The sequence below is a fragment of the Pseudoliparis swirei genome, chromosome 15, assembly GCF_029220125.1.
Source record: "Pseudoliparis swirei isolate HS2019 ecotype Mariana Trench chromosome 15, NWPU_hadal_v1, whole genome shotgun sequence".
In the NCBI taxonomy this organism is placed as follows: Eukaryota; Metazoa; Chordata; class Actinopteri; order Perciformes; family Liparidae; genus Pseudoliparis; species Pseudoliparis swirei.
Window position 1 is genome coordinate 7,360,197 of NC_079402.1, and position 14,076 is coordinate 7,374,272.

The 14,076-nt window shown below is 43.3% G+C and overlaps 1 protein-coding gene and 1 long non-coding RNA gene across 3 annotated transcripts in view; one reads left to right on the top strand and one right to left on the bottom strand.

The window, feature by feature from the left end:
- LOC130205375 (WD repeat-containing protein 7) overlaps positions 1 to 14,076 on the bottom strand; it is a 165,844-nt gene that overhangs the window by 110,825 nt on the left and 40,943 nt on the right. For both annotated transcript variants that reach the window (XM_056432705.1, XM_056432704.1), the window contains exon 16: positions 11,463 to 11,677. In XM_056432705.1, the coding sequence (XP_056288680.1) occupies positions 11,463 to 11,677 (215 nt within the window). The remainder of the gene's footprint in view (positions 1 to 11,462; positions 11,678 to 14,076) is intronic.
- Positions 4,177 to 5,645, top strand: LOC130205376 (uncharacterized). The gene is made up of 2 exons (XR_008833902.1): positions 4,177 to 4,455; positions 5,041 to 5,645. It is a non-coding gene; the product is annotated as an uncharacterized LOC130205376 (long non-coding RNA).

Consider the following 14,076-nt stretch of genomic DNA (forward strand, 5'->3'; position numbering starts at 1 on the left):
CCACTGAACAGAAATGTGCCACACCCACTAGTCAGCCAATGATTCAACTGGAGACTAAAGAGACACTGAACAGGACGCAAAGCGTCCGGTGGGACAGAGTAGATGATGATGACATCACACCTCTGCATGACAACATCCAGCAGTGGAGACTTTGGTTCAAAGTCCTGCATCCCGACTCGCCACCAGGGGACCAAAGACATTGTGCCCTTAACTACACCTTGATACAAGATGAGATCTGAGATCCTGAGGGACTGCCTGCAACACGAGATTGAGGTTCATGAAAACCCAACTGTGGAGGCTCGGAGATCTATGCAGAGAAGCAAGGAGTAGCGGCGGCTGGTGAATGAACACCAGAGCTGCAGGTTGTATGCAGTCGTTGACGCCGCAGCTCCAAATCACAGTGTTGGTCCAGAGTGGAGACACAGAGAAGAACAATGGTGAAAGCAGAGGTTGAGGCTACGGACTGGGTGCACACACAAAATAAACACTGGCATTACTCCACATTTGAGAACATGTACAGAACTGCACACACATCGGAGGTCCAGTTAATATTAGAGACACATGCTTAGACGCACACATAGTAGAGAGAACACTGATCATGGGGACACTGACAACATGCTTAACTTATCTCCAGACACTTTTAGGACTGAAGGGTGAACTGATGTGTGACTGATTCTGATAGCTCCCGTAGAGATAGAGTTAAAACCGCGTACGATTCCAATTTAATCGTCACCAGCATCCCTTAAGGATGGAACAGACTGTAGATATATATTTTTTTAACCATATGGCTGTTATAGGCAGGTGTACTGGAGAGGACGAGGGCTCCCTGGAATACATTAATTAATTAATTTCCTAAACCTTGAAAATGGGCCTTGATTTGGGGCCAATAAATAAATTTATAACCCGTTCTTTAACAATTATGCCGACTTATTATGACATTCCTAACCCAAGCACAATGATGATGCTGTGAGTTCAGATAAGACATGGTTCTCCTGCATTGATTTGACAGACGCATGCATTTTTTATTTTATTTCTCTGTTTTCTTCTAGAGGTTGACTGCTTATTAGTATTATTATTATTGAAAAGGATGGATTTAGGAATTCCATCCTATTTCAAAAGGGGGAAGGGAGCGACTTAACATGTGTTTTAGACAGTGAGAGAGAGAGAGGAAGATAAAAGGACAGAAAGAAAAGGTTGTTTTTGACCTAGAAGCTGGCTCGACAATCTATGTTGACGCCAGAGTACGCAGAGGAGGGCCAGACGAGTACAGACCAATAGATCAGATAGCAGTAGGTTTAGAATCAGGATGTGGACTGTCTCAACTATGTGCATTTCAACAACTTGACATGACCGACAGAAATGCAAGGACAGCTAATGACTTATAAGAACAAGATGGCACTCAATATGTTGTTAGCAAGATGGAGGACTCTGCTCCAGCTTTGGCCAAAGTTGTTGCCCCTTTATTCCAGATAACAGCCCCGAACCCTCCCCAACCCTCAGCCCGATACGCTACCAGAAGAGACCTCATAAAGGTCCCCCATGGGATCTGTTAGCCAACGAAATACGAAGCTATTTCCAGGGAGCGGCAGGTATGCAGGAAGCACTGTTTCAACAGGTGGAAGGAGCCACGGAGGAGAGGCACATGGGACCAGACCCACAGGAGGAGGTCCATCCAAGGAAGGATGACGAGCCACGGCAGACTGGATCCTACCTGATGGGACTGGCCACGCCCACCGCAGAGGAGAGAAACCACAGTGGAACCACATCACACACTGCACCAAGGCAGAAGCACCTGAAGGAAGGACAGGAGAGGAGACCATCACGGCAAAGCCCCGCCAGCCACAGAGGAGAGGAGAAGCAAGGCGTGGCCAATCCACACCAGAACACCAGCAGACGGCTGAGGGAGCTGGAGAGGGGGATGACCTTCACACTCACAGAAAGGAGGAAAACAATATGGAGAGCCCAGCTGAAAGAACAATGCCCGTCTCATGGAACCCCAAGAAGAAGACGTGGTCCCTAGCAATAGGAGGTAACAGCCATTATCGGACTAAAGGTCAGATTGACCTGCGATGATGTCGGTTCATCAGGGTGTCTCTAGAGAACCCTGCGATTCTGATAAATGTGTTTTATAACCTAATATTGTTGTGGCTTGCATTTCTTATCAGGTCTAACCACCTGAGAAAAACAGCATATTCTGCCATTGACTAGTCGAGTTGCCTTAAGTGACATTAGTAGAGTGTAACCCTTATAAAAGGGCATTTCTGTTTTCTTATGTGTTGTGATAATAATCGATAACAAGATATAAGCAATAACACCCCAAAGGACCCGACCCCAAAGAAGACCTGCAGCAGCTCATGCATTCATCCACCAGGTGCTAGGAACCTGATGCATGAGTGGTTCCTGCTGTACGCAAAGTACATGAACCAGAAGAGTCACAGGAGCAACAACATTTTCTGTTTTGTGGAAGACTTCTGTCTCCCAAGGGGGGAATGTGCTGGATAACATGTTTCAAATTGTGTGCTTCCACAACATATATACATAGGGTGTATTAAACTTTTACATTGTGTTATATTAGGCTTAAATTACATCTACAAAGATGATTGAGAGGGCACACACAGCTCTCTCCCTCAGACAAGGGTCAACAACGCCAGACATAGATAGACCCAGCGGCCTTGTGCTGCTCCAGTCTGAACCGGTAGAGAGGAGACTGCAGAGAGGACCAGGAGGCTCAGACACAATAACGATAAGAGAAGTAACGAGGGGGGGGACGTCAGCAAGAAACCTCACATTCCGTAAAGTAACCGGCGTGGACTGGGACCGAGGTCACACTGAGTGACGAGAACTAATGGAGAGGATGGGGACGATGGTGAGCATATAAGTATCAACGGCGATGGATCCGAGGAAGAAACCGAATTGGACGCTCCCTTCCTGTCCACATAACTTTCTAAGGTTTGACCATATCCCATATAGTGCACACACTTAAAGAGGCGGGAGACTGTCCTGATAGGGAGTTTTTTTCATACTGTTTTTGTATTAGCATACTATGTGCTCAGAGGAATATCCAGTAGAAATGAGAGGGTTACAAATACCTGGAGACAACGGTTCTCTAGTACGAGGAATATAAAGATCCTGGATATAAGAGGGTTCAGCTTAGCTTCTTATGACATCTTTCAAGTTTTTGGATATCACACAACACTTATTTCTACTTATAATGTTCAGATCTCCACCCTGTCACTGATCGAGCCAGTTCTTCTAGATTTATATTAAATTGAGTTACATAATGAATTATGTAAAAATGGGGATTGTTAATATTAATCTGATTTATTGAAGGGACCGTAATGTCTAGGTTCCGGCAAAGCATCAGAAGAGACGGCACTTTGCCTGTGAGGAGACAGAGATATTGTGTCTGCAGCTCAAGGGCAGCTACACGCCTGACAGTATTCAACATTTACACTTGTTATCAGTATTTACACATACCAAGAGGGGCGCACGGCCAACAGACAGCCCCCACCCGGGGGTACGAGGGATGGGATATGCACCTGTGACGAGATCTGGGTATAAAAGATGGAATCTTGATGTGCTAGAAAAAGGTGTGGTTTTCGGGCTTCAACTTGCATGTTGAGGAGAGCTCCCCGTGGTTTGTACTTTGCTTTTGATCAGTGAATAAATGTCTCCCTAATGGAGAGAACTACAGCAGACTCGTATTATTGTAGAAGCTCTTCCAGGCTGTTCAATTCTGAATTACGTTACACCTTTTAACTTTTTTGAAGCAAACAGGAAAACCTTCTGAACTGCGATTAAACTCTCAATTCTAAACCTAAAAAACATTTCAAAGTTCAAGGTTCAAGGTTTTTTTATTTGCCATCTGTGCCTAGACCAGCAGTCCAGACACATCGGAATTATTTTTGCAGGGTTCTCCGAGTCAAGAGGTACAAAACATTTAAGGACATGTAAGCGTTCACAAAAGCCTTGAGCATCTCCTAGTGTAGACACCTTTAGGATCAGAGTTATGGTTCTCTGTCAAATCCAAAGGTTTTGACAGGCTGCTTTCATCAGATTCAGAGCTGTCTGTCTCTCAGTCACACAGATATTTCACGTTAGGCTAATCACAGGCGGATCTCACACGCACTCTTATTTATCTGTTAGTGTGAGCCACACACACAGACCATGGCTGTGTCTACTACCGCGCACTTGAGCACTTCGAGCACTGACTTTCAGTGTTCGAAGTGCGCCACTGAAAAAACCAGCAGAATTCAGTGCACTGAAAGTACCCGGATGGTGCACTGCAAACGGGCAAAAAATGTAGTGTAAAACGATGGACACTACTCGCCCTAAGCGGCCGCCATCTTGGCGATGTAGCGGAAGAGGAGGAGCCCTTTCACCAGCTTTTCATTTTATTTCAAAAACAATGGCGGACAGCTCAAGCGGTAGACCACGAAGCTACAGACCGTAAATGTAAGTATCAGCGGTAATTACACATTGTACTGGTCTTAAAGACATGAGTATTTGGTGGAGTTAACGATGTATATGATATATACCGACAGTTAGCATACCTAGGTAGCATTAGATGCCATTGGATCTGCATGGCAGTTATGATACGCTAGCTGGCTAATCCACCACCCGGTCCTCTTGCCAGTCCGACGAAGGTGCACTTTTATCGGACACTTTTCGCTTGACGAGCGGGGGCACTTGACGGGCTCCAGGCGCTTGCTCCAGCGGCATGTCCGACGACAGATGGCTATGTCAGTCATCGGACAGTGTTAAACAACGTTAACCAATCGAAATAGCAATTTTAATTATGGATTAACAATGGATATGCTCAGTTTAATAACGGGTTAACATGACACCATGACGTTTGCCCACACGCCGCCCGATAATTAATACCGTTACGATAGCTATCTAAGCTTGTCCTTCTAGAAATAATTGTAGCTTTCAATCATCGTTGTGTGTTTTTTTAATGTCGTGTATGTATTAATTTAAATGTAATCGTGGTCTGGGACAGAGCACTGAATGGCTATCCTCTTTCTGTTTCCTGCCCAGAGACGTTTCCTGGAGGTGCTGGCTGGTCCTCTGCTGCCCTCCCGACATCTGCATCTGGCTCCAATGACCTCTGGCACAAACCTCACATCCACCTCCAGGGCCTTTAAGAAGATGGACCGCCATCGCGTCTTCAGTATCCCGAAGGACCTCTGCACAACACACCTCGCCTTTGACAGGCAGCAGTTGTTAGCTTGGAGGTGGACAGGCTGCCTGAAGGGGGTCATGAGGCAGATGGGTTGGGACAGGCAGGGGTAGCCACCATCCCCAAGGATACAGTATCCTGGTGGAGGGTATGACTGCTCATAGAAGATGGGGCTGTTATTCAGGACCCTGGCATCATGCTCTGAGTCTGGGTAGCCCACACACACTTCTATGAATTTGCACTTATTATCACAGATGGCCTGCAGCTGGATGGAATGAAAAATCTTCCTGTTAAAATAGCAGGCAGCATCCTCCGCTGGGGGCTTCACTCTGACGTGGCAGCCATCAATAGCCCCCACCACTCTGCTGAAGGCTGCCCACCCAGCTAGACGGGTGAAGCGGGCAGGGGAAGGGAAGATTATATTAATATGCAAGTCATTTTATCAATAAAATGTTGTCATTGAGGTTTTGTAGTCTTTTATTGCGTTTTCTGATTTATATTAGAATTGATGCATGTTTGTAACAATAATTAATATGCCTGTGTGTTCAGTTGCTCATTGATTCCTGTATCAGGGTGAACTTCACTACAACAGAGATGTGTATAAAAGTACAGTCAGTCAAAGTAGGCCTATTACTGTGTGAATTCAAGCAGATGATGCCTATCATTTCAGTGGATAATTCTTAAAACTAATTGGAATCTAGGGACAAACATGTACAGATTTGTCATGTTTAATTTCCATATGGTGTGTATGTGGATTGCAAAGAAGAAGGCTACTTCTGACAAAGATAATTGAGAATTTAGCATACCTAGCGAGGAGAATTTAATTGCAACTACTACATGAAGCTATGCTGTGAAGGTAAGGCAAAATCACACAATTAAATTTACATATACCATCTCGACTTCAGCCAGAAGGCGGAGGCTCCTGCCGCGATTGTGGAGGTATCGCAGTTTCCACATGGGGTGGAGAAAGGTAAACAAGGGACAACAAGAGGGCAAGAAGTGCATTCATTTTGTCACTAAGGGTTAGGGTATCGCAAGCAGATTTGCATACGTCACTCCCGGCTTAATTTCGCGGGTGCCGTGAACAGATTTGCGTCCGTCACTTCCTCCAAGTGGTTAATGTAAGTGTTCCATTTGAGACAGCACTTCATCAGCGACGCAGTGCACTGCAATGCAGTGCACTGAATTGTAGTGCACTGCATTGCAGTGTACTTCGTAAAGTGTGCGGTAGTAGACACAGCCCATGAGTTTGTGCGCGCGTGTGTCTGCTGGAGATATCAGAGGAGCTTCAGAGTTTATCAGGTCACATTTAAGCCACAAATATATCAAACATATCGGCGCGTTCGGCTGAATCTTTCCTCTCTATTGATTCTACTATTTTGGTGATTTGATCATGTTTTTTTGACAGGGTTTAACAAATGCTTTTGTAGAAAATCCACTCAGTGTTTAGGTCGTGTCTATCCTTCACCCTGGTTTCTCCCTCTCTTTTTAAATGTATCTTTCTCCCTCTCTTTTTCTCATGTCTGGTCTCCCCCCCCCCCCCCCCTCTATCTCATTTCTTAGATTTTTATTCATATCTTTGAATATTGAGATGATAGAGTTTTGCTCATCTTTTCCAGTTATACATTTCCACTTCAAGTATGTTCAGCAATTCAGGTCAATGTGTTTGTGCTTCAACGCTTTCAGCAGGAAGTTTCCCTTTTTTGTATTTTCAGCTATTTTCAGACATGTTCAACTATTTTCAGTTGTTAAGACATTTTCATCTATTTTTTTTATATTTCAGCAACAAGCTTTCAGATTTTAGCATTCCAGCGCATTTTCAGAAGGAAATGTTCTTTCTAGTTATTCTATTTCTTCCGTACCTTTTTTGTCCCTCTTCTTCTCCTTCATATACTCAGCTATTTAAACCAGTCAAATATTTAAAAATTCAGCTTCTTCAGGAATAGAGGTGATTGACTTTATATATTTCTAACTCTTCAACTGTTCATAATTATAAATATTTTATGGTTATTAATTTGAATGGAATCACAATGGAGAAAGTCTTCAACTTTAAAAGCTTCTAAGATCTTCATACTTTCAGCTAATTCATTTATTTTTTTAAATATTGACTAACCTTCAACCTTTACTGTATATTTAGAAATATTTTTTATCTTTCCACATTATTAAATGATTAATATTTTTATGGAATAAATAATGGTTTCCTCCTTTGGGTTTTCAATGGGTGTGTGGGGGGAAGTCGAGAGCTGTGACATCATCGCTAGAGGGGAGAGATGCATTAGGATCAAGCGGAAATTATTTTTGTATATTGTCACTACGGCCACAATTCTTACTCTTTAGGCATTATTTTTGATAAAGTAGTAGGGAATCTTGTGCTTGTCGTAGACATGTGACTATGGCAGTGATTTTCAACCTTTTTTGAGCCGCGGCACATCTTTTACATTTACAAAATCCTGGGGCACACCACTAACCAAAATGACACTCTAACACAGTACATATAATACATATAGTGAATAATATAGTTTCTAAATGTATTTATTCTCACTTAGTGTAAAACCTGGGCCTGTTTCGATGAACACAAAATGGATATCCTGGCAGTAATGGTAGAAACACACACACAAAGCTCTTCCTCAACAGCCCTCAGTCTCTCTGTTTTTAGAGAATTTTCTAATGTGTGCCAATCACCTCGCAGCAGTGTTGCCATCATGCAGTTTCTCGGTGAGTGGGAACATCTCAAGGTTGCCACGCTGCACATGTTGTTGCCAGAGCTGCACCTTTAAACGGAATCTGTTCATTTTATCAGTGCTTGTAAGCAGGTTTTCATTTCAGCCTTGCATCCGTCTGTTCAGTTCATTCAGATGATGAAATATATCAACCAGGTGTGCCAGCTTTGCAACCCACTCATCACTTGCAAGCAGCTTTGAGTAATCGGACCTCTCGTTTGTCAGAAAAACTTTAAGTTCCTCTTGCAGCTCATACACACGGGCCAGCACTTTGCCGCGCGACAGCCACCGGACCTCCGTGTGGAGCAATAAAGGTATCTCTATCTCTATCTGAATTTTCAGAATTTCTATCAAGTTTAGTTCTTAAAACTGATATGATTATTATTGTAGGAGATTATAATATTCATGTGGGTGTTGATAATGATTGTGTGCTGCATTTATCTCATTGTTGGACTCAATTGGCTTCTGTCAGAGAGTACAGAAACCCATTCACTGATTTGGCCACACCCTCGATCTTGTTCTTTGCATGTAGCATTGACATTGAGCTCTTGGAGGTCTTCCCACAGAACCCTCTTCTGTCAGAGACGTTGAGGCAGAGGAGGTTTGATCCCTGGTACAACCCTCAGACCCGCAAACTAAAGCATGCTTCCTTTGGGCAATATTATCAGGAAAGACTCCATAGACTTTCATTGTTATGCAGATGATACTCAATTATATCTATTGATCAAACCAGAGGAGACCAACCAGCTCACTAAAATTCAAGTATGTCTTAAAGACATAAAAACATGGATGACCTGCAACTTCTCGATGTTAAACTCAAACAAAGCTTAAGTAATTGTACTTGGCCCTGAACACTTCAGGGATGGTGATGTGGTTTCTGTAGATGGCATTGCCCTGGCATACAACACCACTGTAAAGAATCTCGGCGTTATCTTTGCTCAGGACTTGACTTTTAACTACCACGTGAAGCAAATCTCAAGGATAGTATTTTTTATCTACGTAATATTTCCAAAATCAGGCACGTCTTGTCTTAAAAAGATGCAGAAAAACCGGTTCATGCGTTTGTTACTTCTAGACTAGATTACTGCAACTCCTTATTAGCAGTCTGCTCTAATTAGTCTCTTAAGTCCCCCCAGTTGATCCATAATGCTGCAGCTCATGTCCTCACTAAAACTAAGAAAAGAGATCACATTACCCCTGTTGTATCTTCTCTTTTCTCTCTCCTTTTGGATGAATTTTCATCTCTCCATTGCACATTATTAACTCTGCTTCCTTCCAGGAGTCTTTGTGACTTCACGTCTCATAGGGTCCATTGGACCTGCTGGGTCTGATGCCATGGCCCTGCTGATGTGCCCCGCCCACTCCTCCTCTCTACCTTCATCTGCCTGATGGATTGTGGAGGTATTGATTGTGGACTATGCCTACGACAAACTATTCATACACTCTGTCATATTCATTAAATGGGTTGTAACTCTGTAATGTTTCCTTCTGTACACATGACTTCTATTGCTTCTGTCCATCTGGTGAGAGGGATCCTCCTCTGTTGCTCTCCTGAAGGTTTCTTAGCCTTTTTTTCCTTGTGAAAGGTTTTTTCTATTTCTTGGGAGTTTTTCCTGATCCGATATGAGTTTCTGGGACAGGGATGTCATATGTGTACAGATTGTAAAGCCCGTTGGGCAACTTTTTTATTTGTGATATTGGGCTATACAAAATAAACTGAATTGAATAAGTGAAAGACATGGACAAAATCTTTAATTTAACATCAGGCATGAAAACGGGTCAGGGGTGAAAAAGGTGAGAAGGATAGGCGCACGGGGGGGGGGGGTGCTGGTGACTTCCACGAACATCGATGTCGGACGTTGTAATCTGTAGGTCCTCCATTCTGACACCAAGTCAGTGATCGGGCCCTATAATAATAGTAATATTGTGTATAATATGGTCATTCATGAACCAACTTCCTTTTTTTTTGTTGGCGTGAACAAGTCTTCAAGTCTTGAGCTCTGCTGAGCCTTGAGTCTGTTCCTCGAGTCTGTTCCTCGAGTCTGTTCCTCGAGTCTGTTCCTCGAGTCTGTTCCTCGAGTCTGTTCTGCCTCTACCTGGTTGTCACGATCTTATACCATACATGCCATAAATATCATGATAGGCTACTGATACATTACCATAAAACAGTATACCATAAATAAGACACTGGTATATTTATCTTTAATAGTAATAAATAAAATATCTGTATGGTTCACTTTTTACCAACTTTTTCAACACTTAACAAATGGCAGTAATATTAGTATTAGCCTACAATATATTCATGAAACTACATGGTTCCATCATAGCATTGATGATACACTATGAGGCCGTTAGTCTGTATCTGACCAGATGATACAGAGTTCATCAGGATTAGCAGCTGTAGAGTTACAGAACTTTACAGACTGAACTTAAACATTTCACTTCTGGCATCTTTTTTTATTTTTATTTTTAAAGCCGAAAATTCCGCCACTTAACGCCACTCGCTGTGAGCGCTGCGCAGTGTGCGCAGACAGCTCGACACGGAGCAGCGCGTGCGCTCTGATCGCTCTTTTAATGAAGTATCGATACAAAAAATATGCTAAATCACATCGCTCTTAACGTACGGGTACTTTGTTAGCATCGCTACACCGTGCAGCGTGACAGCAGCAGATGTAGCGGACTAACATTCAAGCTAACCTGAACCCCCAAACGCTGTGGACATCTGAATGCTGATTGGCCGAGACGCGACACGTCCCATCAAAGATGTTTTATTGCGAAGAGCACCACTCCACATTTTCTCCGTGTCCCACTCCAATCTCATAAACGCCGGCCAATTGACCCCCCCCCCCCTACCCCAAAACAAAAACTCTTCGGATCTACACGATTCACGTAAGTCACCTATTTTGGTTTCAAAACGGCGAATTTCGCCGAAAGGTGAGGGATTCTCATGCCTGAACATGATTTGGATTTTGTTTGATGGAATATACTGCAGCTAGTTTTCAAATGAGATTTGAACAGTTCTGGGAAGGAGAACGTTGTCTATTTTTTTCCTTTACCATTTTGACATTTAAGATAACTCCTGCTTGACTCGGAGACACCAGTGGTCTCACACACACACAACACACACACCGAGTCTTGACCTTTGATTCGTCTGCAGCAGAGTTTTAATTGGTCTGACTTGAGCCAGCTATCTGACCGAGCTGTCCAGGCCTTGTGTGTGTGTGCTTCAACGGTATTGTCTGTTTTTTGTTGAATCAAATAGAAAGAGACATAAGGAGAAAAGAGCCTTAGAAATCTGTTATGAATCGATTCATGCTGGATGTACATTCTTAATTGTCGATCTAGAAATTGTCACAGAATAGTGAAGAACGTCCGTCAGTTTCCTGAGTTCAGAATGTTGTCTTCAAAAGGATTGTTTTGTCCTTAGACATTATTTATAATCATGCAAAAAGCAACAACTCTTTATATTTGAGAACTAGAGAATGTTTCATATGACTGATGAGGAAATGTCTTTAAAAATAGAACCCTCCCTCCACCCCCTGTTGTGGGATATTTTGTACCTTGTCGGCGTTGTCTGCAGCTAGCAGGTTGGTGGCGAGTGTCTGCAGCTTGTGCTGGGCCATGTTCTTCAGCGCCGCCAGGCTGCGGCGGGTCATCGCCTGCTTTAGGTTGACGGCCGAGTGACTCAGGGCATCCACGGTGGCTGGGGCCAGCTCGTCACAGGCGTTCAAGATCTCTACAGCCGTGATGCCCATCACGCAGCGGTCCAGGGCTCCTGAAAACACAGGATGGAGTCAACAAGCCTGTCCCCCAAAACCATTGATACAGGCAACCCTTTGGGGTAGTTACTGGTTGGGTTGTATCTTCGCATCTCCTGTTCCAACGACTTCTTCCCAGAGATACTCCTGGTCCTAAGGGGATAAATCCTTTGGTGATCCTCTAAACTTTTTCTCTGCTGCCTCACTGAGGAAATATTTAATTAAGGAATGTTTCCAAGTTAAATGGCAGCAAAAAACTATTTTAGAACACAAAACAAAAGCAATAGTGTATGTTATTTTAGAATATTTTGGATAATAACCTCATACAACCACACTTCAAAACATCCAAAATATCACTTTAACACACTGAACCCCCTTGTCCATGTAGTTTGGTCTTCTTATTTCAGCAATAAGGTACGAGAGGCAGTACTATATCATCAATAATGTCCTGTTCAAGGGTGTTGTTAGGCAAACCCTTGAACAGGCCATTGACGATAAAGTACTGCATCGAGTACCTTATTACTTTTATAATACGGTTGCCTGCAACATTATAAATAGTCAGTAAAGAGTAAGCTGCCTTTCACCACAAAATAATTGTACCTACCTAACGTTGTGTATTGCATTTCAGTAGCCCAGAGAAAATAGTCCCTGTGTGTGGGGTTGGTGCTAAGTAACAGACACAGCATTGGGAACATCCGTTTTTTAGCCTAGCTCAGGGGTCAATAACCTTTTTGACTGGGAGAGCCATAAAAGCAAGAGATGCACCGATCAGGTTTGTGGTGCCGATCACCGATCACTGAAATCAGTATCTGCCGATCACCGATAATACCGATCACTGAAATCAGTATCTGCCGATCCGATAATACCGATCACGGTGTCGATTGAAGCATTATATTTATTGTGTAGCATTATTGCCTCGGACTATGAGGAAATACATATATAAAGCACCTCAAACATTAAAGAAATTACCGATTTCTTTAAACATTTAGGACTTTTACTTTGAAAAATGTCCTAATTGATACATTAAAATTGTTTGATTGCTATTGTAGGGTTTTTCAGATATGTATGGAACACATCTGCATTATTCATTTCCTGGAACTCTTGGGGAAATATATTTACAGGACTTTTCTTAACATACAAAAGTCTGACTTATTTTTATAAACTCTTCCTTGGTACAGTAAAAATGTTTTAATGTTCGCATAATTTAAGCTAAATCTCAGAAACGATCTATAAAGATACAAAATCAGTTCATTGTTTACTCTTATATGTTCGTGTATGATTTGTCGACATCTTATTTTGATAAACGGATGTTGTTTCACGTGGTTCTCTCCGCTAACTTTGCAAAACCGGATGTTGTCACTTAAATCCTTCCGCTAACTTTATCAAAACCCTCGCGCGCTCCCGATCAAATGCGTTTACCGTGAGCATCAGTCTATAGGGGCTCAGACATGTGAGTGTCGGCTGAGTTGACCCAGCGGGGACGCCGCTCGGTGCGTGAGGATCCCCTCGTGGTCCTCTGCACTCTGCGGCCCTCGCCGGGCGCATCGTCTCCGTTGCGGTGCGCGGCGATTGAAACATCTCTGATAGTTGTTCTCGCAGATGTTACGTCATCTGATCGGCCGTTTTGATCGGCCGTTTTGAGAACGCCGATCAAAACCGATAATGGGAATATCGGCCGATATGGATCGGCGCCGATCAGATCGGTGCATCCCTAATAAAAGCCAAATATTTCTAAATATATTTCATTGAGAGCCATATAGTATTTTTAACGTATAATTTTAATGCGACTTCTGGTGCTGCATGATGCTACGGTGGGGGGGGGGCGCACACGACGGCATCGGAGATCTGCGCGCCGAGAAGTGTTAACACGACACGTAGAGACAGAATGACATGCTGCTGGTTAAATACGATCAATAACAGACGTTTAGTTGAAAAAAAGAACAAAGACGTCTTTAAGAAAAGGACCTTATATTACTTCTGCTGTAATCTGGCGCGATAGAGAATTATTTTTTTTTCAACTCAAAATTGTCTGAGAGCCATATGCCGTCACCGGAAGAGCCATAGGTTCCCGACCCCTGGCCTAGCTAGATCTTGCACCATCTCTTTCATTCACATTGCTCATTTTACAAAAGTTGCCATTAAAATAACAACAATGACAATGGGACACCAGGGTTTTTCCTGCATAGAGAAAATTTGGGCGCGCGCCCAAGCCGTTTTCCCGAGCGCCTATGACAAATCCCAAGAGCCTAATGCTGCGTTCACACCGGACGCGTCGAAAAAATTCTCGACGCGTCTGACGCAGCAGTCTCGACGCGCGTCGAAAAAAGCGTGTTCACACCAGACGCGTCGGACGCGTCGGGGGCGGAGTAATAAATGGGTCGAGGAACGACAGGACCGCAGAGTACTTCCACTTTTT